Raw genomic sequence first — 14,534 nt, forward strand, 5'->3', positions numbered from 1 at the left:
CCATTTTGTAACATGACTTGAACAATAAAAGCTTTCAGAATTTGCCAACAGTGCAATCTTCACAGAGGTCGCAAACGACTTGATCTTAAAACGAAATGACAGAATGATTACATTTAGATAATGACTCTCTTACAATTATTGCACACCGAGGGACTTATTTGAAATGTGGCCATAACAGTGCATACTAGGCCTTGCTAAAAACTTAAAAGTACTGGCCTGGAAGCATGGCAGATGTTTAGAGTGTTTGGAATGTTTTGTGAGAGATTGTGGGGGAATTAACGTAGTGTTTATTGAGATTATGAAGAATAATTCTATCAGAAAGATATAGGAAGATAAATTATGCTGTAACTTTGAAGGTGAAGTTGAAACTGTGGAAGGGAACATCCAAAGGTTCAGTTCTAAGTCACCCTCGCCCTCTCCATCCCTTTCTCTCTCTCTTCCTCATCCACTGAGGTTCCCTCAATCACTGTTCTTCCCAATGCCGGTTACACCGTTCCTTTCTTCTTCCCTAGTTTCTCCATCTTCTCACCACCCACCATATCCCCTCCCCTGCTGTTCCCATCAGGCCACCACCCCTCCCTTCCAAAGTTCCATCATCTGTGTTCACCTTCACCGCCACCCCACCCCACTCCTCCTGGCTCCATCTGCCCTGATCCCTTTCTCCTCTTTGTCTGCTTGCACTTATCACTATCTCCTTAGTGCACCTTTCACCCATTGACCCCCCCCCCCCCCCCCCTTTATCTTCCCTCTGTTCTCAATCTTGAAGCAGGGTTTCAATGTGAAATGTTGACTGTCCTCATCCATGGATGCTGCCTGACCCACTGAGGTCCTCCAGCATTTTGTTGTTTTAAGCATCTCCTGCTTTATGTACCAAATGCACAAAGGAGCAACACGTGCACAATTAAAGGCATTCAATTTCAGAAGGGAGAGTTCGATGTGCCTGAGTTGAAAAAAATATTTTTTTGATGTTAGGTTCTCATCAGCAAGGCCACCAGTTATTGCCCATCCCTAGTTGCCCCTGAGCAGACGATGGGCATGTATATTTTGGGTTGCCGCAGCTTTTCAAGGGAAAATACTCCCACTGTGGTGTTGAATAGGGTTTAAAGGTTTAAAACACGCAATGATAAAGGACTGGCACTATTTTCCCAAGTCAGGATGGTGTGCACTGAGCCGGTAACAGGTAGGTAATGATGTTCCAATGTTCCTGTCGCTCTTCGTCATCTTGCTTCAATTTTCCTAGTTTTGTACACAGAATGGAAGGCGAATGTTAACCGCTGGTTGTGATCTTCCTCCACAAACCAGCGATGTAATGTTCTAATCAGACTGAAAAAGTGATTAAAAAAAATTAGAGAACAATGAGGGTCCCATGCAGATTGAGTCATCAAGTTTACAGATGACACAACAGTCCTCGGCCTCATCTGCAACAAAAAGTGGTTTTACCAAGAAGAGGTGGAAAGTCTCGTGAAATGGCTTAAGAGTAACAACCTGAGTCTCAACGTGGACAAGATGAAGGAGACAATCGTGGGCTTCAGGAGGACCAGGAACGACTACTCTCCACTACACATCAACAACTCTGTAGTGGAGAGAGTGGAAACCACCAAGTTCCTTGGAGTTCACTGAATTAGTGACCTATTGTGGACACTCAGCATCTCCTCACTCGTCAGGAAGGCGCAACAGTGACTGCACTTCCTGAGAGCGTCCTGGCCGGCTACATCGCAGTGTGGTACGGTTGCTGTAGAGAATTGGATTGGAGGCCAATCCACTGGACCATAAGAGAGGCAGAGAAGATCATGGGAGTCTCCCTCCCCCCCCCCCCCCCCCCACCGGCATCGATGTGATCTTCTGGGATCGTTCTGAAGAGGGTGCGCAAAATCATTGGGATTGAGGTACCCTTCTACCCCACACATCGCATCTTTTAGCTGATACAGGAGTATCTACAGCACCACCAGGCTGAGGAACAGCTTCTTCCCACAGTCAATGAGAATGCCGAACGATCAAAGAACTGCTCACACTAACCATCTGAAACTCTCATATTTCTGAAACAATATTTATTTATCTGCATATATGAATTCTGCATATGTATTATCTGTTTGTGTGTTATGTCTGGTTGTGTGTCTGCGTGTTTTGCATCAAGGACCGGGGAACGATGTTTCATCTGGTTGTACCTGTGCAATCAGATGATAATAAACTTGACTAGGAATAGGAATCGAGAGAGAAAATGAACAGATGATTTGAGTTTGTCCTTACGGAAAAAGATGCAGAAATTGGAATCAGCAAAAAAGCTGCAGAAATGAATGAGACTGAAAAGCGATGAATGTCTAGGATTGGATGAACAATCTTCTTAGCACATTGAAGGAGGAGGAGATGAATGCATTTGTTTCATAACTTCTCAAAACGTTTCCATGGACCGGAAAGTACAAAATGTGACTGCACTGTTTAAGGAAGGAAGAAGATAGAAAACAGAGAACCCAGCATCAAGGGAAACTGTTGGAATTGAATGTTGAGCAAGTGTTAATGGGGCCCTTGGGAGGGAGGGCACGCCAGAAAACAGGGGCCGGCAGGGATTACAGATGGGGAGCAGTGAGAGAATCCTACAGAACTTCTTTCGGAGAGCAAAGGAGAACTTCTTCAGGGTAGGTATCCCTTGAAGAGATTTCACAGCGTTTTGAAGTAAAACACAAAAGTCTGCAGACACCATGGTTGAAATAAAAAGACAACTCTGGAGCACACAACCCCAATGCCAAACCCCTCTACAGTACCTATTGTTTAAGCACACCCACATTTCTCAATAATATTTGGAACTCTTCCTTCTCCCAGTGTAACATTGCCACATGGTCAAAGTTAAACTCACAAACTTTGAGGTTGAGCATCAATGAAGAAAAATGTAATTTTTCGTGCAATCTTAATTTGCAGATAAAAACAAAGGTGATGTTCATAGAAGACCTGGATTTGATTTATTAAACTTGAAATATGACAGTTTCATCTAAGTGTTCATTCATCTGTGCTATGAGGCTCCTAGCAATGGATTGATGGATTGGTCATACCCGGAATTGACAGAAAAATAGCTATTACCAAAATACTTTTCCACAGTTACTCTATCTTCAAGCATCAGATAAGTGCCAGCCAATGAAAACAATGTGAGATTTGTTCTCCAAAACAAATGGAGGCACGTGGTCACACGACTGCACACAATAACTTGGCCTCACCGAGTGGCCATGTATTGAAGTTGGAGACCGGTAAAATGATATTCACAGTCGGAAATCCCGCATCACAAGGACGATATTCACAGTGTTTATTTCAATTTCACATTAAGGACATTGCAAATTGAGAGAGGGCATCCACAGAACAATTTTTAATTTTACTTTTTAAAATTTCATACAAGAGCAAAGTTTAATTCATGAATGTTATGAATCCAATTACCTTCTGTATGAAACTAAAAATCAATTTCTTGTAATATAGTCATACAAAGACTGGATAATGTCCCTCGTGAAATATCAATAGCAGAGACCCAACAGAGAAATTATTTTGCCTAAACAAAATCCTTCAAAAGGTCAAAATCTCAGCTTGCAAATGGCAAAACATTTGCATTCTCACTGAATTTCTGCCCTGAACCAAGCAAAGCTGGCATGCAACTTTCTCCATAACTTCAGAGGCCTCTGCACTCTTGTGTTATTTTCTTCTGGTTAGCTAGACAATGTGACAGATGCTCGCAGCAAGTCCACGCTCCTCCTTGCAGAGAAGCAGGCAAGTAGAAACTCTTAACAGTCATCCAGCTGGTAACAGCTGGAAGACCAAATTGCACAAATAAAATAGAAAAGCAAAAAAATCTATAGATGATTGGAACCTGAATTAGGAGTGGAAAATGTTGGAGTACTCAGCAGGTCAGGCAGCACCTGTGGGGACAGAAATAGAATTAAAATTTCAGGTCAGTGACTTTTCTGAACTGGGAAGGTGAGGAAAACAGGGTGCAGGGAAAGAGGTGTAGAGAGAACAAAAGACATATCTGTGTTAGAATGGAGACCAAGAGAATCGAGTGACACAGTCTGCTGTTGGTGCAGTCGATGAGAAGGTGATGAACGTTGGTCAGTCATAGCTGATCGCTCCAGGGAAATGTGAATAGAGGAGATAAATGTGTAGGAGAGAGAGAAATAAATGCTGGAGTGAAAACACAATGCTGGAGAAACTTGGCTGAGTTTCTCCAGCATTGTGTTTTCATTTCAACCACCATGTCTGCAGACTTTCGTGTCTTACTTAAATAAATGCTGGAGTTGTGAAATGCAGAGCAGAGCAACTGGTGGAAGTCTGAAATCAAAGAGAATGGTTGACATGCATTTCTCACCTTCCCTTCAACCAAACCTTGGTCTCCACTCTGCCACAGGGATTCCCCCTGTCACTCTATCCCTCTACCAAATTATTAAAGCATGATGAATCATCATTGACTTGAAACATTAACTCTGTTTCACTCCCACAGATATTATCTGATTTAGACACACAGAACATTTTGGCCCATGAGTCCTTGTCACCCAATTTATACCCCATTAACTTACACCCTGGTATGTTTTGAATGGTGGGAGGAAACCGGAGCCCATGCAAAAACCCACAAGAACATACAAACTCCTTACAGTGCAGGACTCGAACCCCGATCCGGTCCCAATTGCTGGCGCTGTAAAGGCATTGCGCTAACTGCTACGCCAACCGTGCCGCAATCTGCAGAGTTAACTCCAGCATTTTCTGAATAGTTGTACAAATAAAAAGTTATTTTCGCAGGATCCTTATTACATCCTCGATATCTTATCTACTGGCTTGGATTCTCTAGACTAAATTCCAAACCTTAGCTTTTGAGTTAAATTAGTGAGCTTAAAATACTAACCTGTGACTTGGTTTAAATTTAATGCTGATGCGATTACGCAACATCCATTACTGAATGCCACATACAAATCATAATGAAAAGAGGAGACACAAGAGATGCTGGAATCTGCAGCAAGTAACAATCTGTTGAAGAAACTCAGTGAGACAAGGATATCTGTGGAGGACACTTCCAATTTGATATTCCCTGTTTGACCGCTGAGTTCCTCCAGCAGATTTCACTGGACAACAATTTTTTTAAAAAAGTTTTGCTTCCTGCAAAAGAATGACTTCAAGATAATTTCAGATTTGATGCATCACGTAGGAAGTTGGGAGAAACATTAAATTAACTTTTATTCAATTTAGCATGTTTAATCACATAATGCCGACACATTTGCGTTAGTTCGACTGACCTAACAAGTTTTGCCGCTGATTTTCGCTTGTACTCAGCATCTGATGCCTCTCGTGTCAGTGTCCAACAATAGTCAGCTGGCATTGATCGGTTCCAGTTGCCCTGAACCCACTTTTCCACAGTTGCAATGTCCCGGTGAAACCTTTCACCATGTTCGTCACTGACTGCACCGAGATTAGCCGGGAAAAAAAATCCAAGTGCGAATGAAGAAAATAAATTTTCAATGATATGTTACAATGTATGCTTGAGGTTAGATATTACAGGAAATCACAAAAAAATCTTAAAAATGGTACATGATAGGAACATTTTAATGCAATTTTCATGATCCATAAAAATCCATAAAATACACCCAAAAGTGTTCAGGAAGCAAAATCTGTTGTCCAGTGTTATTTTTTGCTCATTACTTAAAAAGTATATATATTCCTTTCAAATGAACTGGGATTCAGGTACTTTGATCAGTTATGGGTTAAGAACATCACTAGTGAGACCAGTAATGTATAGTCTGTCCCACAATGGGATTCAAACTAATGTCTTTGGATCCATGTAACAGGATATTTATTCCTCAATTTACCATTCTATCTATATAGAGGCAACTACAGACAAGCTTTTCCAAAATATTCCAACATACCCTCTGATATTTGCATCACACTGAAAGGTATGAAAGACACAAAACATATATCAGTTTTAATTAAAGAATTCACTTGGATTATTATTAGGATCTTTTAAATAGAATTTATTAAAAACAGCGGTCATCTAGTAATCTAGTTGGAACAGATTTGATGTCACCTTTCACTATTATTTTCTGTTAAGTTAGTGAGAGCAGTCATAATAAACTCAGTACACATGGACAGTGTGCTCATTATTCCAATCCCCTGAAATACTTTCCATAATATTTCATGTCTTCCATTTCCAGCCTTTACAAGTGGGCTTGATATTTCTGAAGCTCCCAGGATGATAGATGATGATAACTGACAGACGAAGGCCCAATGGAGATCGCGTATACTATAATACTGGATGTCTTGGTATTACCATCAGTTGCCCCCACCCCCCCCCCCCCACCCCCACCAAATCTGTCTTAAGAAAGTACTCGTTGCTGTAGTCGGGTTGACTTTTCATATCCTCAATGTGATTGACCCGAACTGGGGTTATTGAACTGGGGCCATGCTTGTGCTGTGAACTGAATGCAGCAAGCCAAGTACTGCAAATTTTTCATCAACCATTTTGGTTTCACAGAGTTCTTTTTTCTCATTTTTGTTTCTTTTCCTATAAAAACCGCCCTTGCACAGAATACCTTTGCTCATGACTAACATTTTAAAGAACTCACAAAAATATTGTGCAAAAAAAGGCTGGTAACCAATGGTTCTACCAGAACTCTACACACATCTACATCAGCTTTGTTACTGAATCCATATTTTCTTAATATGATGTTCATCTAAATATATTTGCAGTATTAAACTGCTGCTTCTAGATGTTAAAGCAAGGAGGCAGAATTCTGCCATGCATAACTTACAATGTTCACATTTATGACTGCATAGTTCCATTTTATTATCCAAAATGTCTGAGATGATCCGAACCCTGATGTCAATATGGTGCAAAGAGAAATGGAGTATGTGTTGCCCTCAGAGGGCCTGGAGTGGCTCTGAAGAAGGCTGGTCCAAGAAATGGTGTCTGGAAGAGTGTGGTTGGTCGAAGAGTGAGATTTGGCATAGCGCAGACGGCAGCTGCTGTGAGAGGATTTGGTAAGAAACCGGTTGCTATTGGTTTTGTGAGATGCTTCTGAAAAGCCATCTTTGTCTGAAGAAAGAACAAATAAAAATGATTATGATGTTGTAACCATTCTGGATCATAAATAGTACTTCTGATCCAAAAGCAAAATACTGCAGATGCTGGAAAACTGAGACAAATACTCAGCATCTATCGATGGAAAAACAAAAGTTAATATTTCAGGTTAAAGATCTTTTATTTGCTATATACAGGAAAATGAAAGATTATTGTTAATTCTGTTTCTCTCTTGATAGTTCCTGCCTGACCTGCTGAGTATTTCTAGTATTTTCTGGTTTTTATTATTTTATTATTTGTTTATAAATCTTTTGTCAATGAGTGTTAATTAATTAATGCATTCATTTAAATTAATTATTTCTGGTCATGGTAATTTGTATGTGGGTGATAACATTTGTGTGCCCCAGAAAGTTCATGATGTACGATCGACCATGAACTTACTGGAGAGTACAGCTGTGTGAATGGCCAACTCCTGTCACTATTTCCTCTGCTCTTAACACCACCATTAAAAAAAAAATCAAGTTAATCTAACAAAAAGGAATAAAAAGAAAAAAAGAAAACAAAATAAACCTAAAATGAAAGCTAATCTATCCCCTCCCTCGAATCAAGGTTACCTTGTAGAGAAAAAAAGTAAAGATATGGATCAAATAGCGACCTTCAGAAACCAGACAAAGAACCACTGGAGCATCCAAACTTCTTAAATCTGCCAGTCATAATAATATTCTATGAATGGGACCCACATCTTTACAAATTAAAACTTTCTGTCTTAAATGTTGTATCTAATTTTCTCCAAGCTTAAGTATGGCATTACGTCGTGTAACCACTGAGTATGGGTAGGTGAAGATTCATCTTTCCATTTCATTAAAATTACTCATCTGGTTATCAATGTGGCAAAAGCTAAAACTTTCTCCTGGGTTGCAGACAAAATTATATCCAGTTCACGAGGAAAACCAAACAAGGCAATTAAAGGCTATTTTGATCTTAAAAATTGTCGATAAAGTTTGGAAGAAGTTTTTCCAAAATCTTCCTAAATTGGGGCATTCTCAAAACATATGGGTCAATGAAGCTTGAAAAATTTTACACTTTTCACATTGTAGATCAACATCTACATAAAAATAAGACAGTTTGAGTTTGGACACATATATTTTATGTTCCACCATTTCTGATTTAAAACCATATGTTTTATGAGCCAGTTTTCAGGTAAAATTTAGAGGGGGGGGTCGACTATTACACGCATACTACTTTTACCATGGTAGGTAACTGCGTCGCTTGAGGCATCAGGGGCTCAGATGGGTGGGCAGGTGGTAAGTCCACATTTGTGGCATTGGGAGCTCGGATGGATGGGCAGGTGGCCAGGATCGGGTGGTAAGACAGCATTCGAGGTGTCGGGTGCTCAGATGGGCAGGTGGCCAAGGGCTTGGTGAGAGTCTGTTGTCGGGGCATCAGGAGCTCTGGAAGGCAGGCAGCGGGGGCCAAAAATAGGAGGTCAAATTTTAAATGGTATCCACTATTACACACACATATATATATGAATTTTGATATGCAAAGTATATTCTTACAAGGCACTTTCAGGTCAAGCGTATTTTTATTTATTTTAATTGTACAGTACTCTGAATTCAGATCTTCAAAGCATCTCTTTTGAAGGATTGCCATTTTTGTTGTGCACCAAGCAGTCTTCCACTGAACCTCTGAAGTACAATTTTATGAAGGTCATCACTAACTCCCAACATCAAAGATACTTTCCAGCCTGGAACAGGTTTGTGTGTCGATTCTTCCGCTGGTGCCCAACTGTTGGATAGTATCAGCATTATATTTACTGGGGATGCAGGAGGCGTGGGATGGGAGTGTGAGTGGAGGGGAAAGTGCCACAGTAAGGGGATTCAGTTGTTTTGCTTTGTTTTTATATTACACAAAGTGGTGGTGGCAAAGGCACTAAGAAAAGATTGTTGCAGTGGGAGTATCTTACCTTTCCCCTAAGAGAATTGTGCAGGGAGCATCAAAATTTGAACTCTTCCTTTCACACAGTACTTTCAAAGTGTTAAAAGAGAGAATCATATAACCATATAACCACTTACAGCACAGAACAGGCCAGTTCGGCCCTACTAGTCCATGCCGGAACAAATCCCCACCCTCCTAGTCCCACTGACCAGCACCCGGTCCATACCCCTCCAGACCTCTCCTATCCATGTAACTATCCAGTCTTTCCTTAAATATAACCAATGATCCCACCTCGACCACGTCTGTCGGAAGCTCATTCCACATCCCTACCACCCTTTGCGTAAAGAAATTTCCCCTCATGTTCCCCTTATAATTTTCCCCCTTCAATCTTAAACCATGCCCTCTAGTTTGAATCTCCCCCACTCTTAATTGAAAAAGCCTATCCACGTTTACTCTGTCTGTCCCTTTTAAAATCTTAAACACCTCTATCAAGTCCCCTCTCAATCTTCTACGCTCCAGAGAAAAAAGCCCCAGTCTGCACAACCTTTCCCTGTAACTCAAACCTTGAAATCCTGTCAACATTCTCGTGAACCTTCTCTGCACTCTCTCTATTTTGTTTATATCTTTCCTATAATTTGGTGACCAAAACTGTACACAGTACTCCAAATTTGGCCTCATCAATGCCTTGTACAATTTCATCATAACCTCCCTACTCTTGAATTCAATACTCCGATTTATGAAGGCCAACATTCCAAATGCCTTTTTCACCACACCATCTACCTGAGTATCAGCCTTGAGGGTACTATTTACCACAGCTCCTAAATCCCTTTGTTGCTCTGCACATCTCAATAGCCTACCATTTAATGCATATGACCTATTTAGATTTGCCTTTCCAAAATGTAGATCCAAGGATGTGGATTGGTAGGTTAATTGCTCACTGTAACTTTCCCTCTCTGTTTAGGTAAGTGGTAGCATCTGTAGGGGGGGGGCGGGGGGCAGTTGATGGGAATATCGGGGAGTAAAATGGGATTAGTGAAAGATTAGTTTAAATGAGTGCTTGACACTTGGTGTAGACAAGGTGGGTGAAATGGTTCTGTGCCACATATCTCAATGACTCTGGTCCACTAGATAATCAATCAGTCATTTCAAATGGCAGAGTCCTACTTACCTGTCAAACGATCATCTTAAATGCATAATTCTCCAAAATTATTCAAATATAATGTTGTGATATTGCAAGTTTCCAATAGATGGGCTGATGAGTCTCTGGGGAAGAGCCCCTATCTAGGAGAATGGGCTAAGATGACATTGGAGCTTGTCCGGAAGAAGCAGCCCAGAGGGCAATAACCCTCAGGGTCATCGATGTCAATAGACAAAGTCAGACTCTGCTACTCACCGCCAGCACTGCAGTTTGTTGGAGCTTGGCGTAAGGGCTGTGCTTGGGCTTGGATGACTTTCCTGTAAGCCTCTCCTTATGTCTTCTGCTAGTCATATGCTGCATTGGAATACAAACAGATTTAACAATAAACAGAGCACTTGAAAGACAGAAAGGCTTTGTAGTTATTTTAGTGAAGGCTCTGCTTTAAATATCCCTTTGACGGTTGTGTTTTGCAGTAACTGTAAAACCTTTTCAACAAATCTTATATTGAGCTTCATAATGTGTCCTCAATAACAATGATCAAGTGTTTGTCAGAAGCATTTGGGAAAAGGCACCATTTAAGACAACATATAATGTTGCTTATTAGATGTTACGTGCAATCTCACTTTCTTTCTAGGATTTAATTTGATTTTTAAAAATTTAGACCAACAGCATGGTGACAGGCCCTTCTGGCCCATGAACCCATGCCACCCAAATACCCCAATGAACCTACAATCCAGGTACGTTTTGAGAGGTGCGAGGAAACTGGAGCACCCGGAGGAAACCCATGCAGACACGGGGAGAACACACAAATTCCTTGCAGACAGCGGCAAATTTGAACTTGGGTCCCTGGCACTGTAAGTGTTGCGCTAACCGCACTGCTCAATTTAGAGTTGTTATCAACACTCGGCCAGAGTTTTCCATTGCTTGACCAATACCTGTGAGGTGCATTTACTGACACAGTCTTATGTGCTTCCTTCCATCTCTCCATCTGTTCCTCAGATGTTGTCTCACACACAACTTCAATTATCATAGCTTTTCATCTATTTTATTGAGGAAACCCTTCAGCACCTCTGCCTTTGTGGAGCTGAAAGTACTGTTCTATTTCCCCAGAGAAATCCTGCTATAAAGAACATGTGAATAGGAGCTTCAGTCCTTCGCACTCACCAGGAGCATGCAATCTTTACCACTGCCACTTTCCTGCACTGGCCCCTTATCCAGTGATTCCCTTCATATCTAAAACTCTATCACTGTCTATCTGAAGTTCTTGGAAATCCAGGGTCACTTTGGGCATTGTAGAACTGATCCATGGACTTTGTCAACACTTCATGACACCTTCAATGAAAGTACCTCCGTGAGTGGCAGATTCCCAGCTATAAATTGTCAGAAACATTTTCCAAGGCTTGTCCAAGGAAGCATTTTTACCCCACCACCACTGATCTCTGCCCACAAACTCCATATCCCAACCGCTAAATTCAATTCTCCTTGGCAACTGTTTCAACTCGACAACACTGTGCGCAACCCTGGTTTGTGGTTGACTCCCACAACCGCACATACTCAGTTGTGAACTCATACATGGATGGCCTTTACCCCACTACTTCATCTCCCTATACCTCTGTCTAAACTCATCTGCTGCAAAATGGTACAGATCAACCAGGGAAAGGAGTATTGCCGATGAGGAAGTAGACAAACCACAGATTATTTACCTCTCCCTGACCAATTTGCAAGGCATTAAATTCAGGACTCAACCTCCACTTCCTCCCCTCCATCGACTCCATCTACACTTCCTTCTGCCACGGGAAAGCAGGCAAAATATTGTAGGATCCATCTCACTCCCAATGTTTAAAAATGTGCCCTTCTCCTGACCAGTCGGCTCTTTAGCAGAGGACGATTTCTTGATCTCACAAACCCTAGTTCATCACGGCCCTTGTACTGTTTGAACCGAGTTTCTCTCTGTAATGCCATTCTCTGCGTGTTTATATTTTGCACTTGTTTGGATCACATGCTGTATCTCAATCCAGGTAAACAATTTATACAATTCAACACTTGGCAACTGAGCTTATGAATTCCTTGGATGTAGGTTTAAGAAAGTAGGAGTGGGTGTGCAAGGGATGTACGGATACTATAAGAAATGTAACCCGTCCAGTCTAAGGGCAGACCTTGGAAACCGCAAAAAAAAAGACTCAAGTAATACTTGAATCAACTGAATTTAAGTGCACCGAATGCATCTGTCAGTTGGCCTGCTTAAGTTCTCAGGAAAAACCAGTGACACCATCCAGTCTAGTCACTTTCCATGGGTTCAAGTCAAGCTTACTTAGACATACAGCATGGTAACAGGCCCTTTTGACCCACATGCCTGTGCCACCCAATTATACCCAATTGATTTACAACCCTGTTACGTTCTGAACAGTGGGAGGAAACCAGAGTCCTCGGAAGAAACCTACACAAACTCAGGGAAGAATGCACAAACTCCCTACAGACAACGGTGGATTCGAACCCTGGGTGCTAACACTTTCACAGCATTACGCTAACCGCCACACTAACTGTGTCACCCTCTCTGATTGTCAAACCTGATGAAACACCGCTCTCTGGACCTTGGTGCAAAACACAGACTTGCAACCAGACATAACACATATACAGACATACAATACATATGGAGGACAAGTTCACTCTTAGAAAGGCTAATCGCCTTGCTCAGAAGATATTAAATATTTTTAATTATAAAAATTTTAAATTAAAAAAATATTAATTTTTTTGACATTTAAATTTGGACATACAGCACAGTAACAGGCCACTTCAGGCCCAAGTCTGTGCTGCCCACCCAATTATTCTACAAACCCCAGTACGTTTTGAATGGTGGGAGGAAATCAGAGCCCCCTGGGGAAAACCCACACAGACACAGAGAGAATGTACAAACTCCTTACAGACAGCACAGGATTCGAACCCCGGTCCTGATCGCTGGCGCTGCAAAGGCATTGCGCTAACTGTGCCGCCCCTGAACCTGAATATATTCATATTCATGTTCAGCATTATCCCCATGTCTCTCAAGAACTTCTACAGGTGCATGATCGAGAGTGTACATGCTGGGTGCATCACTGCCTGGTGTGGGAGCTCCTCTGCTTAAGGTCATAACAAGCTACAAGATATAATGCAACTCGGAACATAATATAAACTTTCCATGGAAAGGCAGCCAGCAAACTGAAAGACACATCACAGCTCAGACACACTCTCTTCTTCATCCACCATCGGGGAGAAGGATAAAGGATGTGAAAAACACACCAACAGGCTTGAAGACAGTTTCTTCTCCACAGCCATAGGGTTCCTGAATGAGCCCCATAGCAGTGCTACTGTTGCTTGGTGCTAATTCAGAATCAGAATCAGGTTTTATTGTCATGAACAAGTCAAGAAATTTGGTGTTTTGTGGCAGCGTCACAGTGCAAACATTCATATTATAGCCAACTTGCAACATTACTCTAAAAAATAAAAATAATAGTGCCCGAAAAGACAGGCAGTGTCTGGGTCATTGATTATTCAGGAATCTGATGGCAGTGGGGAAGAAACTGCCCTTGTGCCGCTGAGTGGTCGTCTTCAGGCTCCTGTACCTTTTCCCCGATGTTAGCAGAGTGAAGAGGGCATGGCCTGGGTGGTGGGGGTCCTTGAGAAGAGGCTGTTTTTTTAAGACTGCCTCATGTAGGTGTCCTCAATGGAGTGAAGTCTGATGCCTGTGATGTCACAGGTCGAGTTAACAACCCTATGAAGACTTTTCTTGTTCTGAACGTTGGCACCTCAGTACCAGACATGTCTGCGCCTTCATGTCTGCGTCTTCTTCACCCTCCTTCAGGCCCACTATTTTTATGTTGTTTCACCTACTATAATTTTCCAACATATCAATTTTCTGAGATAACAACTCTTGTGTCTCTTTAATTTTTTTGTCACTTTCTTCCAATTTTCCTCAAGTCATTTATTTCCAATTCTACAGCCGTTTATCATTCTTCCACATTCTCTACTCTTTTCCCTATTTCTGTCATGACCAGTTCTAATCTTTGCATTTCATCTTCTGCTCTTTTCATTTTTCTTTTAATTGCACTAAATTCTAATGATAACCATTCTTTTAATGATCTCATGTGTTCTTCAAAAAAGGCTTTATCTATATTCTGTCCATCTGTTTTACCTTCTATTTCTCTGTGAAGATCTTGGTCATCTTCTTCCTCTTCTTCTGTATCTGTACCTGTGTTTGTGTCTTCTTCTTCTCTTCTTTGTGTCTGTGTCTCTTCTGTTTTTCCTGATGAGCTGCTTATATCTCTTTGTCAGGCCTCCTCTTGCTGGCCCTCTTACTGTTAGTCCTCCCCTCCTGGGCTCCCCGTCTGTTGGGGCTCCTGCCTTTGATCCTCTTGTCAGTCACCCCGCCGTCTTTCTCCCTCGTCT

General features: G+C 41.5%; 1 protein-coding gene across 1 annotated transcript in view; it reads right to left on the reverse strand.

The window, feature by feature from the left end:
• Positions 1–6,381: 6,381 nt before the first annotated feature.
• Positions 6,382–14,534, reverse strand: part of znf385c (zinc finger protein 385C) — a 313,378-nt gene continuing 305,225 nt past the window's right edge. Inside the window, exons 9-10 of the mRNA XM_069904946.1 lie at positions 10,368–10,466; positions 6,382–7,051 (exon numbers count right to left, since the gene is read on the reverse strand). Coding sequence (XP_069761047.1) covers positions 6,839–7,051; positions 10,368–10,466 — 312 coding nt within the window. The 3' untranslated portion in view covers positions 6,382–6,838. The remainder of the gene's footprint in view (positions 7,052–10,367; positions 10,467–14,534) is intronic.

Source organism: Narcine bancroftii, chromosome 12 (assembly GCF_036971445.1).
Source record: "Narcine bancroftii isolate sNarBan1 chromosome 12, sNarBan1.hap1, whole genome shotgun sequence".
NCBI classification, from domain to species: domain Eukaryota; kingdom Metazoa; phylum Chordata; class Chondrichthyes; order Torpediniformes; family Narcinidae; genus Narcine; species Narcine bancroftii.